The sequence below is a fragment of the Peromyscus leucopus genome, chromosome 13, assembly GCF_004664715.2.
Source record: "Peromyscus leucopus breed LL Stock chromosome 13, UCI_PerLeu_2.1, whole genome shotgun sequence".
In the NCBI taxonomy this organism is placed as follows: domain Eukaryota; kingdom Metazoa; phylum Chordata; class Mammalia; order Rodentia; family Cricetidae; genus Peromyscus; species Peromyscus leucopus.
This window is the reverse complement of record NC_051074.1, coordinates 37,599,074-37,618,364: the sequence shown is the minus strand read 5'-3', so window position 1 is coordinate 37,618,364 and position 19,291 is coordinate 37,599,074. Positions and strand designations below refer to the sequence as shown.

Here is a 19,291-nt window from a genome sequence, read left to right as displayed (position 1 = left end):
TGACATTTAATGGGAATTCAGATGTCATAAGCAGGATTGACATTGGTGACCAGGTTTTCTAAAATAGTGAACAAACTTTTGGTAAAACACTGAACAAAGTACACATTTACTTTACATGGAAGTATAATTCCCTGAAAATTATGTTTAAATTTTTTTTTTTATTTTTGAGATTATATCACTTCTGCCTTCCCTTTCCTCCCTGGAAACCCTCCCAGATACCCCTCCACATCACTTTTCACTTTCATGTCCCTTTTATTATTATACAAATATATGTATATACACATATGTATTACTAACTATAACCTGCTCAGTCTGTATAGTGTTATTCGTAGGTATGTTTCCAGAACTGACCATTTGGTATTGGATAACCAATTGGTATGCCATTCCCTGGGGGAAGACTTACTCCCATTCCCAACATTCCTTTGTTGCATTCAATTCTTTGTGTAGGTTTGAGTCCTCCATTCCCCCCCCCAAAATACACAAAAATATTTCATGTTTGCACTTAAAAAAATATCTTCAGAATTGACTAGGGGTGGTGGCACATGCCTGTACCCCAACACTCTGAAGGCAGATATAAGTGGATCACAAGTTCCAGATCAGCATGAACCTCGTGAGACCATTTCCAACAGCAGCCAACTCCAGGCTCATATAAAACAGGATTTTCATCTGCATGATGACGTCTATCTAGGGAACTGTTCACAGTAAAGGAGGTTTTAAACCCTTTAGGGTGTCTAGCATCCCACTCAAGATGAAAAAATGCCAGTAGCATTCCCCAAGAGTCAACCAAATAAAATGAGTACATGTCCACAATGACCCTTGGGGACAGAAGCACCCACCGGTCCACGGACATCTCCTCCTGCCCCAGACACCCCTCAACTATCTTTGGCAGTCAGCTAGCAGTCCACACACCATAGATTGTTCTCTTATTGATGACCCAGCTCTGGTTCTTCAGCACCAGCTACTTCCATGAGTCACCTTGGTGAAGCGGTCAGCAGGGCTCACATTCTAGGAGCTAACCAGGTATGTGTTTTGACACCACAAGGATCCACAAGGCTGGTACCCACCCAGGCTATGCAACAGCAGACAAGGCCTTCCCAGGCCTGGGACAGTCATTGCTTGTATCCCATGGTAGGCCATATCCAGCAATCCCAGCCACCCCCCCCCAAGGTAGGAGCAGTAGGGATGCAGGAAAGCTTGAAACAGGAACCAGTAACTTTGAAACTAACAGGAAGTTTTGAAACAGAGATCAGAGAAGACGCTATGTGTTGACAGGATAGTGCAACTGACTTGGGAGGCAGATGAGAGAAGGTCCTCAAAGGATGGTGCAGAAGGAAGAGGCCAGGCCATGCAACAGAAACTGTTTATTGAAACCTCAGTTCTACAAAAGCGTGAAAAAACTCAGATACAAAGCAGTGGTGCCCAGAGAGGCGAGGCCCGGAAGGAGAACACCTGGAAAAGAACTGGTCAAGTGGGAAGCCTTGGAGCAGGATGCTAAGGTTGGAAGACAAAAGGACAAGGTTGAAGGGCCCCGGAATCCTTGGCTGTGACAACTACATCCAAGGGATGGGCGTGGCAAGCTTCCTGCCTCGGGAAGCCTTCCCTCAGCGGCTCCCATCTTGGTACCATCCGTCCCTGGTTTTCCTGCCTCGGGGACATCACAAATACAGAACTACATGAATGTCTCATTTCCCCCCTCATCCACCTCCCACACCCCCCACCTCTACCTTCCCATCTTTGGAAAAGCAAAAGCAAAAGTCTACCCCACCCCCCAGGCTTGAGAAGACAGAAAGAGAGGTGCTTCTCTGTCGTCGTCGTCGTCGTCGTCGGTGACATGCCGCTGGTAACTGAGCCGAAACTGTACCAGGCACTATCGATGTCCTAACCCACTAGCCAGCCTCTGAGGTCTAGGAGGGTGACCAACCTTGCTCTGCCCCAGAATCCCAGGTTCCTACTCAGGAGGACAGGAGACTAGCCAAGGACCCAGAGAGGTAGCAAAAATCTAAATCAAGTTTTCCTCTCCCAGGTTCTTAGGGACTCCCAAAACCTCGTAATGAGTTCCTCAGAGCCCTGCCTACCCTGGAAAAATGAAAGACTTGAGACGGGCCAGCTCCATGACACTAAAAAGAGAACACTGCTGGGGTTGGAGGAATGGAGGGGCTACCGGGTTCGAGAGCCAGGGTGGGGCCAGGCCGTGGGTATGGTAGAAGGGGCGTGAAGGACCAATAGACACCGTACGGTTAGGCTGGTGGCAGGCACGGCAGTTTGGGGGATTTCTCTGGAACTTCTGGCAAAGGGGGCATTTGTGGAGAAGAGTAGGTGGGGCCGGGGGGTCTGGGGGAGGGACTGGAGGGGGTGTCAGTGAGGCCAGAAGGGTGCCCCAGAGTGACGGCCACTCCACATTGCCTTCCGGGCAGCTGGAGACATTAGTCAGGCACTGTGGCATGGGGGGAGGCATGCAGGGCTGCGAGAGGCCTTTGGAAACCAGTCTGAGGTCAGGAGGGCCTGGCGAGGGGCTGCAGGACAGCCCCAAGGACTGGTGTATTACAGCCACCGACGCCACAGCTAGGGCCACACTGCTCACATATGCCACGGCTAACAGGCAGGACAGCTGCAGGAGAGAAGATAAGAACACAGCGGGCTGTTGACTCCCGTCAACTCTTCCCCACTCCCAGCCTCTCACACGGAAGCTCTCTGTAACTCCCTCTGCCTCCCCTGCTCTCCCATCTACTCTCAAATTTCTCCTGAGCCTTTCAGAATTTGCAGCACGCATGCTCGCTCTCTCGTGATCTTTCTCAAGCCCTCTCTTTAACAGCCCCTTCTCACCTTGACCAGCCGCTGGCAGAGGGAGCCCAGAGACAGCTGCCACGCCGGCTGCTCCAGCAGCACACACAGGTCTGTGTAGGTGTACCAGCCACGCCGACGCCCTTGCTGCTCAGCCACGCTAGTTGGGAGGAGAAACAAGGGGTTGGGGACTCTCCTGCAGTGAGCCCAGGGGCCCGCATCAGAACCCATCAGAAGACACTAAGGAGCTGGTCAAATACACAGATCCCTAGCCTACCCACTGATCCAGAAGATGAGACCAAGACCTAAATGTCAAATTAGCTGCTACCACCACCAAAGGAGGGCAAAGAGGTCGACTACTTTGAACAATTCTCTTTCTCTTCTCTTCTTTCTCGCAGCCACACAGACCTCATCTCTAGCTCCTATGGCACTAGCCTATGCCTCTAAATGCCTCAAACCCCTCTTACCAATTCCTGGAACTCACCAGCTCTCCAGCCAATTCAGCACCTCAAAGATCTCCCGCGGATCAGTGTAGAGACGCCAATCCTGTGTGCAACAAGAAAGGTAGGGATGGTAGTTCATCCCTATGACCTCAGTACTTGGGAAGCTGAAGTATTGCTGCAAGTTACAGGCCAGCCTGGGCTACATAGTGAGTCTAGGCCAGCCTGGGCTATAGTGTAAGCTTATCTCAAAATATCCTAAGTAAATAAGAACAGGGAAGAGAGCACACGGTGTGGTCTGATCGGAGCAGCTACAACCATCAGCTGAAAAGATGTGCTAACTACTATCCAAAGGGCTTGCGTTTATTCTATCATGCAATCACTACCTACCTGACCTCGAATTAATTACCCTCCTCTACAAAGTACAAAGGGAGAAAATAAACCCAAGAATGGCCAGTGTCCACAGGGAGCTCAAAGTCTAAGGTGGGAAAAGTCTGAAAGCAAATATTCCGAGGCCAAAACTACAGGGTCTGCCTCAGAGTGTGCCCTAGAGGAAGAGGGTGTGACGTGACTTCTGGACTCACTGTTCCAGAAGCCTCGAAACTCGTCCTGAGAGAACTGGAAAGGAAGACCCTGCCAAAGACACAAGGGGCAGCCACGCAAAGCCAGGTGCGGTCTGTGCACCTACGATCAGCACTGGAGACCAACGCAGAAGGGACAGGAGATCCATCACAAGGTCAAGGCCAGCCTTGTCTACCCAGTGATTTCTAGGACAGACTAACTTGAAAGAAACAGGGTCTGACTATGAAGCCCTGACTGTCCTGAAATGGACCAGGCTGGCCTCGAACTTAGAGCTCTGCCTGGGATTAAATGTGTGTACAAGCACATCTGGTAGGAAAAAAAAAAAATTAAATGAGGACAGTTGCTAGTTCAGTTAGTAAAGACCATATATGCAAGCATCAGAAACTGAGAGGCCCCGGACCCACATAAAACAAGTGGGCATGACATGATGGCATGCACTTTTTATTATCTCTGCACTAAGGAGGCAAAGACAAGCAGATCCCTGAGGCTTGCTGGTCAGCCAGCCAGCCAGCCTGCCCTAATCCGTGAGCTAAATAAGAGACCCTATTTCAAAAAGCAAAGTAGACAGTTCTTCAGGAAGAACACTGGAGGTTATCTGGTGTACACACACAAAGAAAGAGAGAGAGAGACAAAGAGAGAGAGCGCTAAAGACAACAACAGAAAGCTGAGAGAGAACAAAGAATAAAGGGAAAAAAGACAGATAAGAGCCACTCACCATGGCACTCAGGAAGCTCCTTTCCAAGGCATTGAGAGTAGACACGGCCATTCCCCCAGCAGCTCCCCATTCATCATTGAAGACCTCCTCTTCCTCCCCTTCATCGTAAAGGTATTTGCTGGCCACCATCTGTAGAGAAGCCAGAAGCAGCATCAGGGGAGCTCTTACCTGGTGCCTGGCTCACTAGGGAAATAAAAGGAGGGGACACCTTACCATGGAGATCAGAAACAAGTCAGAAGAGGACACGTGCTGCAGGTAGTCTGGGTTTCTGTGCCGGAGCCGCTCAATGTACACCAGAGCTAACATCATAGCACAAGGGGATATACAAGCCTCCCTGCGAGGTGGAAAGGATCAGTAATTAAACCCAAGGGTCCTTCAACTCTCAAGATGCTCATCTGTCTCTACACTTTCTCTTTAGAGACAATACCACCCCCCTCACACACACAAACACTCTCTCTCTCTTCTTCTATGCCCGCAATCCCAGCCTCACCGGGACACGTGAGCTACATATTTCTTCTGGAGTCGGCGAATAGGACTGGGTGCTGCTTTCTGAAGAAGTTCCACAGTAATGTCTGCAGGAGATAGAGGGGGCAGAACAGTCAACCCCCCCAACATACACACCAGTCCCTATAATTGTCAGGGAAGACCTAGGTCTGTAGTGTCTGGGATCTGACTGTCACAGAAACCTAGAAGTCAAGTTCTCCTAAGCTGGGAGGGCATGGTGAAATATGCCTGTAATCCCAATACTCAAGACACAGGGGCAGGGGGATTGGATTACTCCATGACCAGCCTGATCTACAGATGAATTGCAGGTGAATTATAGGCTAGTTAGATCTATGTAGTTAGATCTATGTAGTAAGTAAGACACTGTCTCAACCTTTCATCCTTGATTTTCCCACCTCCCCCTCCTCCAATTCTAAGTAGATAAAAGCCTTGATTCTCAGCCTTTCCTTCTGTTGAGTTATTTGTGTTTATTTTTCACTAATGTTCATCTAAGAACTGTGCTTTGTTTACTTGGGAAACATATAACAAATATAATTAGAAAACCTAAGTTTCTGACCCTATAAGTCAAAGGGGCAGCATGACTTTAGGGTAGAGCTCCATGGTAAAATGCTTGCCTGGCACACACACAAGGCCCTAAAAATAAGAGACTGCGATTTATGAGCTGTTTTTACTCACGTGGGCTAAAAGAATGTGAAACGCATCTTGCATTGTCAAACCAAGTACCAAGTGAGGTAAGTTATGAGACACAGTGCAGCTCAGCAAACCTCTAGGCATCTGGGTGACTACTGAAAACCCTGCCCTCAAAGATACTTGCTCAGACACACACACACACACACACACACACACACACACACACACACACACACCCTCTAACCTGCCACAGGGCTGGAGAGCTCCTCCAGGCTGCAATCTGTCTCCCAGTCCCAGCCATAATAGAGTCGCCTTCGGATTCGAGCACTCAGTTTTTGGTGTCCTGGAAGGAACTGAAACAGGGCCAGTAGTGGAGGGTGAAGGGCAGGGAAGGGTTTGGTGGACGTCCTGGGTTGGGGCTGGAAGGCTGTACAGGACTTGCTGCCACTGGGCCTATGCCCCACCCAGCTCCGAGTTCCCAGGATCTTTTGCTAATGGTAGCCTAGTCCTGTCCTCGGGGAGAGGAAGAAAGACACCCTGTCATCACTAAGGGCTCCCAGGAGAAGACTAGAAAACTAGAACCCAGATGGACCCTAGTCGAACCACCCGTAGTTCCCTTCCCATAACCTGAGGCTTTGCCTCCAGGCCCAAGTGGCCCGGGCCTCGAGTAGGCATTGCTCTCAACAGCTGCCCAATCCGGGGCATGGCAAGTGACACAGTTCCCATTCCGCTCGGGTCCGGAGGGAAACGCCCCGGAGTCCTGACTCCCAACCTAGGGGGGTGGGTGCTAAGGACAGGCGGACTGTGCTCTCACCGTGAAGTCCTGGAAACCGGTGAGGGAAAAGGTGCCTTCTTCGTCCAGTAGGAGCCCAGCCAGGTCCATCGCGCCGCCGTCAGCCGCCCCCCTGTGAAGGGGAGGGGGAGAAAAGGAATAGTAAGTTGCGGACAGAGCCGTCCTCTCCCGTTGGCCCACCTGCCCGCCTCTCCCGAGAGGGCCGCCGCCCGGGTCCGCGCAGTCTCCTCCCCTCTCGCCGGCAGCCGCAGGACGCCTCTTCCTGTTCCGCGCGCTGCCTGGGCCTCCCGGCGCCCGACGATCGACGATCGGCGCGGCGCTCACCAGGCCGAGTAGGAAGAGGTCCGAGGGCCAGAAGCGTTCTCAGCCCGTGCTGCGTCCGCCTGGCGTTTACAAGCGGCGGGCGTGTCGCCGACGAGTCAGCCCGCCGGGCAGGAAGTGCCGACCGCCCGGCCCAGCCTCCCCGCCGAGAGCTCCGGGTCACGAGAGCTCCAGCACCAGGGTCTGATTTTTGGATTACGGTTCCCTAGGGGACCGGGACGCACCAAGGGTGAACGAGCTGGCCAAACCTCGTGGTAGTGGTGCCCGATATTAGCGAGACTAACACAAGAGGTAACATACAACGAGTTGTTTCCCGGAATTTAGTAGGGAAGATGCACGCACTCAGCAATGCACAGGAAAGATGAACAAGAAACTTACCCGTGGGAGAACTGTGGATAAGGTGGAAGGGAATCTGTTGAACCACTATGCCCCTTACGAGTTTGAAATTGTAAAGCTCGAATGCATACTGTATTTTGTAGGGTTACTCCAGCAAATTAAATGATCTCAAAAGATACGAAGCCTCAAAGAACGATGTCAACAAGTCTCCCAAAAGTAAACAGCACCTAAATGAGGTTTTATTTTCAAACGCGCCTTCCACCCAATTTGCCGCCGAAAGATTTGGGAAAGAAAGAGCGCCGACGCTCGGAGCGGGAAGAAGCAACTTTTCTAAACTGGTGAGGCTGCTCTTAAGGCATTAAAGTCACGCGCTGGTGTTTTGTTTATCCGCTGAGGGGAGGAGGGGACCGGAGGCGACGAGGATTGAGTAATGGCAATGCCGCCGCCCTTCCAGAGCCGAAGCAGATCCTAGCCAGGATCCTGGGCGCCTGGAGGCCGACTTCCACCGGGCGGGGTCGCACGGGAGCTACGGGTCGCCAGCAGCTTCCCCAGCCGCCCTGACACCACCGGGAGAAGACCGCAGGCTGCGGAGACTCCACGCGCCGCGCCCGGGGTTGGCTGCTCCGGCGGCCTGGGAAGCCCACCTGCGTGGGTGCGCGAAGCGCAGCCGCCGCCGCCCCCCTGCGCACGCGCGGACCTCCCATCCGGGCTGTTTGGGTCGCGTCACGTGACCGCGCGCCCCGTCACATGACCGCGCGCCCGCAGGTCCGCCTCGCCCGGGCGTGCGCCCCCTTCCGCCTGACGCGCCCCCGGCGGCGGCCGCGCAGCCCTGGCTCCTCGCGGGGCTCGGGCAGCGGCTGCGGCGCGGTGATGGCGAGCGGCGGCGGCGGCACCCACCACCGGCGCAGGTGGGACCTCGGGGCTAGGCCTGGGCCTGGGGCTGAGCCTCAGCATGGGGGAGGCCCCGGCGACGCGGAGGAGGAGGCGGCGGCGGCCGAGGCGGTGGGACGCCTGGCCACGTCGCTGTGGCTGCGGCTCCGCGGCTGGGAGGCGGTGCTGGCGGCCGCGCAGCGACTGCTGGTGTGGAGAAGCCGCTGCACAGCCTGGTCACGGCGGCCGCACTCAACGGCCTCTTCTGGTAACGGCCGCGGAGGTGGAGGAGGAGGGGGGGGCGGGGCCGGGCTGCGCGGGAGAGCGGGGGGCGGGAGGACCGGGGGCACCCTCCCCTGGAAGGGCTGTCAGCCGCTGGAGCGGTGATCCACCGTCAGGTTGCCCCCTTGCTTAGTCTCTCGGTGGCGGGGTAAGGCTTAAGAGGGCCGTCTCCCTGTCGGTGGGTCTTTCTGCCCTTTCCGCTGGGTTTGGGAGCCTCTCACCTACGCGCGGCTGAGATGCCTGTCTCCCCAAGGTTGCTGTCTTCGTCGTCCCTCCGACCCTTCTTCGTGCTCAGCATCTCACTTCTGACCTATTTTCTGCTGGATCTCTGGCATCCCCGCTTTCTCCCCGACGCTTCAGGTGAGTTTCTTCATTCCGCACGCACGCACGCACGCACTGTTCTGCACAGGCCGTGTTGCGAGGTTGAACAGCAAAGGGAAGAAGGTACAGCGGGGCCGTTTGCGCCTCCTCGGCATACTCCGTGCCCGCCCCCCTCCCTCATCCCCGTTTTAAGAAATTGCCAGAAATGAGAATCGTCTCGTTCCCAAAAGTAACGTTCTTGGGGTTTTAGTAGTCAAAACTGTGGAGTTTAGAGCGGAGTGTGGTGGTGCACGCCTTTGATCCCAGTACGCAGGAGACAGAGACAGGCGGATCTCTGGGAGGTCTAGGCCAGCCCGAGTTACATAGTGTGACATTGTCTCAAAAAGTAAATAAAAGACTGTAGAGTGTGTAGCCAAAGCACCTGAGATAGAATTCCCTACTATGCCCTTAATCAGGTGCATGGACTTGTAAGGAATTGCAAAAGTAGGGACTTTGTTTGTTTGTTGTTTTTTGAGGCAGGGTTTCTCTGTGTAGCCTTCCTATCCTGGACCTCCTCTGTAGACTAGGCTGACCTCTAACTCACAGGAATCCCCCTACCTCTGCCTCCCGAGATCAATCCCTCCTGGGATTAAAGGTGTGTGCTACCACTGCCTGGCTTCTTTTGGCTTTCTTACACGCACCTAATGTGCATCGTGGAACAACTATGTATTGGGCCGTGTATAAATTATTGGGGACACAGACGAATAAAGTGTGGGCTTCTGTGTTTGATAAAGGCTGAATCTAAAGAAGGAGACAAAGGTAGCCCTGGCGGTACAGACCTGCCATCTCAGCTGCGTAAGAGGCTGAGGCAGGGGAGGGTCCAAATTCAAGGCCTACCCTGTCTCAAGGAACAGGGGACATAGCTCAGGGGACATAACATCATTTGCCTGATGTTTACCGCAGGTTCAGTTCCAAGTACTGCGAAAAAGAAAAAGGGTGCAGAAGCAGCATGTAGTACAGCCTGTTGTTAGCGTAGGAAGGAAGTTCTGTGTGCCTGTGCAGTGGTTGATGCCTATAAGTGAGAATTTGACGTGAACAGTGCCGGGGAGCAGCAGTTCTTTCTGATTTGGGATCTGTCTCTCAGTGCCTCTTGCACTCTTAATTTAGTGCCCCTTTTTCTCTATAGCATCGCCCCCTGAGGAACCACACTCTGACAGGTGAGTACAGACCACCTTTTAAAGAAGATGCCCAGATGTGGTCTGCTTACCATGTTCGGGTCAGCTCCTAGAAGAGCAAGGCTGCTACTTCTGCACGCATAGGCCCCAGTATAGTGAAGGGGCTTGCAGCAAGCGAAAGTGTGCTGGCCCTAGACTTTTATGTGCCTTTTCCTGTGGAGGTAGAGTTGAGTATCCTGGGGATTTGCTTTCCCGGACTAGGGTGACCTCTGGGGGAGGTGGGGTTTTCCACGTCTCCAGATTGAAGAGCTCATCAGCAATCTCAGAGTGATGTGAGTGCTTTAGAAAGCTGGTTTCTGAGGCTTCCAGGGGTCATGTCATGTCTCCCCAGTGAGGGTGCGGGGTCAGGCGCCCAGCCGCACCTGCTGAGTGTGCCCGAGTTGTGCAGATACCTGGCTGAGAGCTGGCTCACCTTCCAGATTCACCTGCAAGAGCTGTTGCAGTACAAGAGGCAGAATCCAGCTCAGGTAAAGCTCCTCCTGTAGTGGTTGTTCCTGAGCCAGAGGGGATGGGAGAGGAGCGGTATGAGCAGTATCTGCTGTAGTTTCCCAGTCTGGTCCCATTCTTCCAGCGGATGAGTAGTGTTTCCTAGGTGACGGGGCACATGGGCTTAGTCCAGGGTTTTCATAGACCTGTGCTCTTCTCCGCAGTTCTGTGCTCGAGTCTGTTCTGGCTGTGCTGTGCTAGCTGTGTTGGGACACTATGTTCCAGGGATTATGATTTCCTACATTGTCTGTGAGTGGAGGCCAGCCCTGCCCTTTCCAAAGCCCTTCCTATTCTTTCCCTGGATTGACCCGGAGGACAGACTGGGTCTTCTTTGTCAGTTACCTGTCTGGGGAGGAGAGTAGGAGATGAGGGAAGAGGATGTCACTGCCTTGGGGAAGGATCTCATCTTTGTTTAGACCTACCTGTCCAGGGGACAGTTTAAAGAAGGCTCTTGGGAAATTGGCATGCTGAGCTCTGAGTGGACTTTCTAACCCACAGTGTTGAGTATCCTGCTGTGGCCCCTGGTGGTTTATCATGAGCTGATCCAGAGGATGTACACTCGCCTGGAGCCCTTGCTCATGCAGTTGGACTACAGCATGAAAGCAGAAGCTGATGCCCTGCACCACAAACACGACAAGAGGAGTAAGGGGTTCCCTTCACCCCGAGGGAAAGGCGGGAGGGAGGGCCTGAGGTTCTTGGCTCATGATGTGTCCTGGACTCTAAATCATTTCCAGTTCCTTAGTCATACTTGTCTCCTCCCATTGTCTTTGCTCACACTGCCTTATTGCCCTTCTCTAGAGCGGCAAGGGAAGAATGCACCCCCAGCAGGTGATGAGCCCCTGGCTGAAACAGAGAGTGAGAGCGAGGCAGAGTTGGCTGGCTTCTCTCCAGTGGTGAGGTCCAGGGAAGATGGGGTGTCAAACAGAAGGCTCAAGGGAAGCTGGGTGTGGTGATGCACACCTGTAATCCTATTTGAGGGGTGGAAGCAGAAGGAGCAAGAATTCATTATGAGTTTGAGACCAGCCTGGGCTGTACAAGACCCCTTCTCCAAAAACTGAAAGGCAGAGGGAGGGGGGAGAAGCTGACTGCTTCAGAGCTACCACTTCTGGAGTAGGTGGGACCGGAAGGCTTGGGGTAAAGTGTTTGTATCCCTCCCTCCCTTTGGGTTCATCCTGGTTCTTCTGCAGGTGGATGTGAAGAAAACAGCACTGGCCTTGGCTATTACAGACTCGGAGCTGTCAGATGAGGAGGCTTCTATTTTAGAGAGCGGCGGCTTCTCTGTATCTCGGGCCACCACCCCACAACTGACAGACGTTTCTGAGGGTACGAGCAGTCTTTGCCCTCTTAATCTTCCTGCTCCCTGATGTTGACTTGTTGCAGGCTTTGTTCTCTGAGTTCCAGAAATGCTTCCTCTAGCTAGTTGATTCTCTGATTTACCCTAAGCTCCCCAAAGACCTTGGCTCAGTATTCCATCTTCACTTTGCTTTGCTTTGTGGTCTTTAACTGTCCTTTTATTGTTTTCAGATCTGTTATTTTATGTGTGTGAGTATTTGGCCTGCATGTATGTGTACAACACATGCATGTCTGGTGCCTGCAGAAGTCAAAAGAGGGCAACTGACCTCCTGGAGTTGGAGTTGTGGATGGTTGTGAGCCACCATGTGGGTGCTGGGAATCGAACCTTGGTCTTCTGCAATAGCAGCAAGTGCTCTTAACCACTAAGCCGTCTCTCTAGCTCTACTTTGCTTTTTGATAAGGATCTTATATAGCTCAGGCTTGCTTCAAACTCTATAGCAGAGGATGGCCTGAACCCCTGATCCCTCCTGCCTCCCCTCAAATGCTGGGATTACAATAGACGTGTGCCACAGAGCCTGGCTTCTTAAGTTCTCTTCGTGAACTTACTGGCTTTTGTGGCCAGTCAGAGAAACCAGCCCATTCCTAACCCTGTGTTCTCTGCACAGATTTGGACCAGCAGAGCCTCCCAAGTGAGCCAGAAGAGGCTCTGAGCCGAGAACTGGGGGAGGGGGAAGAGGCAGAGCTGGCCCCTCCTGAAGACCTGCTCACTGCCTCTCCAGCCCTCACAAAGCAAGCCCTGGATACAGAGGAAGAGGCTGTCGTCAAGGAAGCCTTGCTTCGGCTCTCCTCCCCGCTTCACTTTGTGAATACGCACTTCAATGGAGCAGGGTCCCCCCAGGATGAAGTGAAATGCTCTCCTGGAGGACCAGTGGAGACCCTGAGCCCAGAGGCTCCACCCAGCACCCTCTCACCCCCACTTTGCCTGGCTGAAAGTGGTCCAGTTACCCTCCTCTCCCCCTCTGTGCTCCCGCCCCTTCCCCAGGACTCACCTCAAGCCCTGGCTGCCCCTGAGGAGGAAGAGGTACTCACCACTGAGGACTTTGAGTTGCTGGATCAGGGGGAGCTGGAGCAACTGAATGCAGAGCTGGGCTTGGGACCAGAGATGCCCCCAAAGCCCCCTGATGTACTGCCTCCTCCCTCTCCTCCTCCCCCTCCCCCCCTCCTCCTCCCCTGGGGCCAGACAGTCCGTCTCTGGTCCAGTCAGACCAAGAGGCTCATGCCGTGGTTGAGCCATGAGCCGTGGCAGAGTGAGTGCAGGCACAGAGGCTTCCTGACTAGGGCTGCCACAGCTCCTCCTTCCCTCCTCCTCTGGGGAGAGGCACTGTGTGGAGAAGCTGGCTGTCCGATAGAAGCCAGCCCACTGTCTGCCCGCCCACCTGCCCGCCTGCCTGCCTGCTGTCCTGGGACCTGGTACAGTACCTGTGCCTAGGGTTGGTTTTAAGTTTGTAAATAACTTTCCATTTGGGTTAGTGGATGTGATGGGGCTAGGGAAGTCCTCCATAGCCTGCACTCGCTTCCCTGCCTCATCTCTTCTCATTGTGTCCCGAGCCCTGCTGGTCTGCCCTTTCTTTTTCTTCTTCCTGTCCTCAGGGACCTGTGCTGCTCTGCCCTCATGTCCCACTTGGTTGTTTAGCTCAGGCACTTTATCATTTTTCTCTACTGTCCTAACTCCCCTTGGCTTTATTTCCCTGCTGTGTCCTGTCCTTACCAGCGTGCTCCCCACTCTTTGCCAACTCCTCCTTCCACAGGCACTGACCACGTTTTAGGGCAGGTTCTCTTCTGAGAAAAGAAGAGACCTGGAGTGCTGTCAGGCCAGTAGTGCTGCACTTCGGTCACTGTAGCCTCGAACCTGCACTGTACCCTTGCCTGGTTCACCCTCATGATGCAGGACAGCAGGGTCCCCTAGCACTTTGCCAGCACTGTGGTTGATGAGCATGCTCTCTCGGTTTGAGCTGAGGGACTTCTTACTGTCTTAGAGAGGAAGAACAAACCTACTCTTCTGGACCACAGTTGAGACTGCTAGGGTCTAAGTGGGTAGTAACATCTGTGTAGGTGTTAACTGGAAAAATAAAGTGTTGATTGGCTAGAACTCTTGCCTGCCTGTCTCACTGAGAGCTGCTTGCATACTGTTCACCTTGTCCCTCCTCACCCCGATGCCCTCATCCCAATGCTGCCCCTGGTTTATTTTCCTTGGTGTAAGACAAAGTCAGAAGCGGGGATTGTCCTGACAACCCTGCCAGCTCAACCATCTTCCTTGAATGTGCGGTATGTGGTGAGACTTAGCATGTGTAAATAAATTACACACAGAAGGAAATTGCCTTGCCTTCCTAGTCAGTGGAAGCATGGAGCCATAACAACTGGTTCCTACTGCATGCCTAAGCTTTTAACATTGTCTCCTTAAGTGACCCATCTGCGCCGGGTGGTGGTGCTGCTGCTGCTGCTGCTGCTGCTGCTGCTGCTGCTGCTGTACGCCTTTAATCCCAGCACTTGGGAGGCAGAGGCAGGCGGATCTTTGAGTTCGAGGCCAGCCTGGGCTACCAAGTGAGTTCCAGGAAAGGCGCAAAGCTACTCAGAGGAACCTTGTCTCGAAAAACCAAAAAAAAAAAAAAAAAAAAAAGTGACCCATCTTCATGCTAACATCTCAATCTGATGTCAATACTAGGCCCACTAACCAGCAATGGAATACTGTTCATATTAATAGAAACTGGTTTCAAGACAAGGGACTAAAGAAATGGTATCTTAACTTTTTTTTTAAGTGTAATATGTATTTGGCACTAAGTTATTTATTCAGTTATTTTCAACAGGATTTCTCCGTGTAGCCCTGACTGGCCTAGAACTCAGAAATTTGCCTGCCTCTGCCTCCCAAGTGCTGGGATTAAATGTGGGCCACCACCACTGGGCTGATTCTAAGTGATTTATATATAATAATGGTTGGGGGCTTTTCCTCAGCTTTTAAAATGAATTGGCTCATTACTAGACATAGTAGCTGACATTTGTAATCCCAGCAGTTGTGAGGCAGAGGCCAGAGGATTCAGGCTGGCCTGGGATACTGAGGGAAAAGACCCTATCTCAAACAAAGCCCACTACAATTAAAACAAAACAAAAACAAAAATCAAAACACTGCTATTAACTTTTTTTTTTTTTAAAGTTTTTTCGAGACAGGGTTTCTCTGTGTAGCTTTGGAGCCTGTCCTGGATCTCGCTCTGTAGACCAGGCTGGCCTCGAACTCATAGAGATTCTCCTGCCTCTGCCTTCTGAATGCTGGGATTAAAGGCGTCCGCTGCTGCTGCTGCCGCCGCCGCCCCCCCCGCCGCCCCCCCCCCCCCACCACCCAGCTTTAACTCAATTTTTAAACACAGCTTAACTTCCTGAAGGGCCTTAAGGCTCTAGGAATGGAGCCATGATTCAAACCGATTAACACAGTTAAGCTCCTGTCCAAGATGGGCACAAGGGAAGAAGCCAGGAACTGAGAACACCAGTCTAATGTCTTTGGCTTTGTGAAGAGTGAACTCTTTTTTTTTTTTTTTTTTTTTTTTTGGTTTTTCGAGACAGGGTTTCTCTATGTAGCTTTGCGCCTTTCCTGGAACTCACTTGGTAGCCCAGGCTGGCCTCAAACTCACAGAGATCCACCTGCCTCTGGAAGAGTGAACTCTTAGCTGTCGTTGCACTGTGGTGAACAGTTTAGAACAGAGCCAGGAGTTCAGGTCCTCTGCCTTCAGCTGCAGGTACAATGTAGCAATGCTACTTGTCTTTGAGGTGGGCCTCCTGAAACAGGTGTGTCCCGGGGTATCCCATTTTCTGAGAGAATTTTCTGTTTCACATTTCAGAGAATCCGTGTTGACCGAGGCCTGGTTCTATATATTGAAGGAACTTGCTAATGCAGAGATTAGCATTTCTGATGAGAATACAAAAACAGATCTAACCAATAAACAGGCAGTCCCAAAAGGAAATAACCAATCAAAAAGAATTGTTGCCTTAACCCATTTCCTTATTAAACACCAAGTCTGAACTTAGAACCGGAACCCTGTAGCTGGATCAAAATATTACAGGTTTGGAGTCAGTGTCACCCCTTCACATTTCCATTGTCTGGTGTTTTCTATGTGTTTGGTTGGTGGTGATGTCCACTATCAGATATCTTGATCAGTGCTCTCCTGAAAGGCACGTGATGAAAGCTTTTCCTAAGTAAAAGGAAAATGAGCAGAAATGTGAAGCCCATTATTAGGACACACACACACACACACACACACAGTCCCAGCACCCCAAGAGGGCAGGACTGAAGGACTGGGCATAGGTTGAGGCCAGCCTGAGCTACATAAGAGACTGTCCTAAGAGATGGGGGGAAGGAGAAGTGGGGAGAGGAAATCTAACAAGAAGAGTTGGCTACATGTTTTATGTTCAGGGAAGGGGACGGTACATTTTAGTTAACATGTATCCAGATAGTTAATAGTGTATCTTGTCTGCCTTAATGGAAGTGTAGCCTTTAATAAGCAGGTAGTACTTCTGTGTCATGCCTAAATTAGCATGCTTCCACAAAGGAAGGCTTTGTGCATTGAGTTTATTGACAAATTCACAGACTACAATGTGCCCAAGAGAAGACTACCAGAGGCTGGATGCTGTAGGCAGAATTCTTGAAGGAATTGGGAATGTTTAGTCCAACAGAGAAAGGAGTTGGATTATGTCAACAGCCTTCAAAGTTTGAAGGATTGTCAGTAAGACTTCAGAAGGCAGAAGTGAATTGGGTGACCATGGATAGATAAAAATGCTAGATAGAATTTAGTGTTCTGGCCAAGACACACAGCAAAACAAAATGGTCGGAGGATAGGGGAGGGGGCCAGCATATTTGGGTTTTGTTTTTTTGACACAGTGTCTCATGTAGCCCAAGCTAGCCTCTAACTCTTGGTTTTCCAGCCACAGCTTCTGAAGGGCTGGTATTACAGATACACAAAAACACAAGCAAAGAACAGACAAGATTAGTGTTTTATGGGGGCAGGGTGGGGCAGAGCAAGAGCTCTATCACTGAACAGCACCCCCACATCCTAAGTGATCTTTAAAGTTATAGCAGTTCTAAGAATAATTTTATCATGGAGGGGACACGTCACTTTGCCTTGTGTGTCCAACCAAAGTCGGCTTCTTCTACCTTACATATGGGTATATCATTGTGTGTCACTGGCCCAGGCATCACTGTACTCTGCTCACTCATCCTGGGCAGTTTCACATGTTCACCCATTTGCTTCTTCCTCGTATGCTGATAATCTCTATCTCATAGGTCAGTTCTTTTCCCAGAACTTCCACCTAGACACCTTCACTTGAATGTGCCGCAGGTACCTCTATTCAACTCATCAACACTGAACTCTACTCTACATTCCACCCACCTGCCTCCAACAGCGGCCTGTTCTGTAGTTTTTATACCGCTTATTGACACTCTCAACCACACAGGCTCATTTTTTTTTCTTCACCCTACACCCAGTAGATCTAGTTGTTTTCAGTTTTGTGTCCTGTTAATTTGTTTCTTAGCCAGGTGTCATGGCACTACATGGTGAGAACCTGCCTTGGGGGAGGGGCTCCAGGTTTAGTGAGAGATTCTCAAGAAATACGGCACAAAAATGTAATCCCAGCACCCAGGAGGCAGTCGCAGGCAGATCTCTGAACTCAGACCAGTCTGACCTACATGGAAAGTTCTAGGTAAGGTGGCAACAAACTAACAAAATACAGTTAAATATAACACAGATGTTTCCTGCCCCAGGCACAAATGCTGTAGGCAGAATTCTTGAAGGAATTGGTAATGTTTAGTCCAAAAAGCTAAACATGGTGGGAAAAAAATTATATATATCTATATATCCATTATATAGATAGATATATAGATATATATATAGTTTTTTGTTTTGTTTTTTGGGGGTGGGTTTTTTGTTTTGTGTTTTTTGAGACAGGGTTTCTCTGTGTAGCCCTAGCTGTCCTGGAACTCACTTTGTAGACTAGGCTGGCCTTGAACTCAGAGATCCACCTGCCTCTGCCTCCCAAGTTCTGGGATTAAAGGTGTGTGCCGCTGCCACCATCATCCAGCACATAGTGGAATATTTAGAGAAATAAATAGAATGTGCAAATAGTAATTATAAATGAAATATAGATATATTTTGTAAATTTTGTAAACAATATTAAGCAATAGACAAAATCATATATATGATTCCATTTATATAAAAAAGTATAATGCTATACATAATGTTAGTAACTACTTTTGTGGGTGGGAAACCAGTGACTGAAGGGATCTTCTGAAATTCAGTATATATATTTCCCTCTATTTGGTGTTGGAACTGAACCAAGGGTCCCACAGATCCTTGGTAAGTGTTCTTATCACTGCACTACCCCAGGCATTGACTTATTCTGAGGACTGGTTATGTGGGAGTGTTCCATTTATGAGAATTTGTTGTGGCATCTCATTTTGTATTTGCGTCACACTGTGGTCCGAATGTTGAAGTCACCTCTTTTAGTTCTTTTGTGCTACTGTAATGAACATCTGAGTCTGGATAATTTTTAAACAACAGAATTTTATTTCTCACTGTTTGGGAAGCTGGGGACCTTAAGATCAAGGATCCAACAGCTTGAGTGTCTGGTGAAGGCCAGATCTGCTTCCAAGAGAGGATCTACTGTTGGGTCTTGCAGAGGGCTCTGTGGCTGTGGACTTACATGGGGAAGGGACAAACAGCGATTTTGGACTTCTTTTATAGTCATGAATCCCATTCACAAGAGTTTCATCCTTATGACTTAATTACTTCCGAAGACCTCACTTCTCAAACCACCACAATAGCAATTAAATTGTTTCTTATTTTCATGTAGGTTTGACTGCGTTAGATCTTGGTTATTTTATGGATTGAAAGACCTTGTACATGGTTGGGCTTAGAAAGAAGCCTTGGCGTGGGAACTGTAAAATAGTGATAGACAGGGTGGTCTTTGGTGCCCAAAATGTTTTAGGATTGAAGTTTTAATAGATGAATCTCCAGCCAATTGTGAGTGTGTACACTTGCACACTCAGGGGATGACAAAAGAGGACAACCACTAATTTGAAGTCAACCTGGTCTATATAATGAATTCCAGGTTACCTAAGGCTACATAATCTAATCCCCAGTGTGATAGTATGGTTATGAAGGGTAGATACTTATTTTTAAGATTTATTTATTCATGTATTTTATGGATATGAGTGTTCTGTCTTTATGCACATCAGAAGAGGGCATCAGGCCCCATTGCAGATGATTGTGAGTCACCATGTGGTTGCTGAGAATTGAACTCAGGACCTCTGGAAGAGCAGTCAGTGCTCTTAACCTCTGAGCCATCTCTCCCACCCTGGGTAGATACTTTTTTGGTGGTGGGGTTAAACAGGGTTTCATGTATTCCAGGCAGACCTCAAACTTACATGTAATCCCTGACCCTTTCCTTTCTACCTCCCAAGTGCTGGGATTATGTGTGTGCATGTGCCACTTTAGAATTTTTTGAGGCAGGGTCTCACTGCGTAGCTTTGGCTGGCCTGGAACTTTCTAAGTAGACTAGGTTGGCCTCAAACATACAGAGATCTGCCTGTCTCTGCCTCCCAGATGCTAGGATCAAGTGTGTGACATCACTCTGGACTTCCAGCTCCTTTTTGAAAAGACAAACATTGAGCTGGTGAGGTAGT

General features: G+C 50.5%; 2 protein-coding genes across 4 annotated transcripts; one reads left to right on the top strand and one right to left on the bottom strand.

Moving 5' to 3' along the window:
• Positions 1-1,346: 1,346 nt before the first annotated feature.
• Cnppd1 (cyclin Pas1/PHO80 domain containing 1) lies at positions 1,347-7,609 on the bottom strand. 3 transcript variants are annotated; one of them, XM_028893048.2, is made up of 10 exons: positions 7,146-7,241; positions 6,770-6,843; positions 6,467-6,557; positions 5,897-6,005; positions 5,009-5,090; positions 4,732-4,852; positions 4,519-4,647; positions 3,266-3,327; positions 2,824-2,941; positions 1,347-2,608 (listed from the first exon to the last, which is right to left on the bottom strand). In XM_028893048.2, the coding sequence occupies exons 3-10, from the start codon at positions 6,533-6,535 to the stop codon at positions 2,072-2,074; spliced, it is 1,227 nt and encodes a 408-aa protein (XP_028748881.1). In that variant the 5' UTR covers positions 6,536-6,557; positions 6,770-6,843; positions 7,146-7,241; the 3' UTR covers positions 1,347-2,071. The 3 variants fall into 3 exon arrangements, with proteins under 3 accessions (XP_028748881.1, XP_028748880.1, XP_037066148.1); XM_028893047.2 differs by lacking the exon at positions 6,770-6,843 and having other exon boundaries at positions 7,145-7,609; XM_037210253.1 differs by having other exon boundaries at positions 6,467-6,828; positions 7,145-7,608.
• Positions 7,610-7,957: 348 nt separating this feature from the next.
• Positions 7,958-12,960, top strand: Retreg2 (reticulophagy regulator family member 2). Its single transcript, XM_028893046.2, is given in 13 exon segments — positions 7,958-7,999; positions 8,001-8,064; positions 8,067-8,186; positions 8,189-8,240; positions 8,508-8,614; positions 9,741-9,771; positions 10,121-10,256; positions 10,440-10,524; positions 10,774-10,917; positions 11,074-11,168; positions 11,463-11,598; positions 12,234-12,784; positions 12,787-12,960. Coding segments are annotated over 13 exon segments (1,626 nt in total). The 5' UTR covers positions 7,958-7,972; the 3' UTR covers positions 12,865-12,960.
• Positions 12,961-19,291: the final 6,331 nt, after the last annotated feature.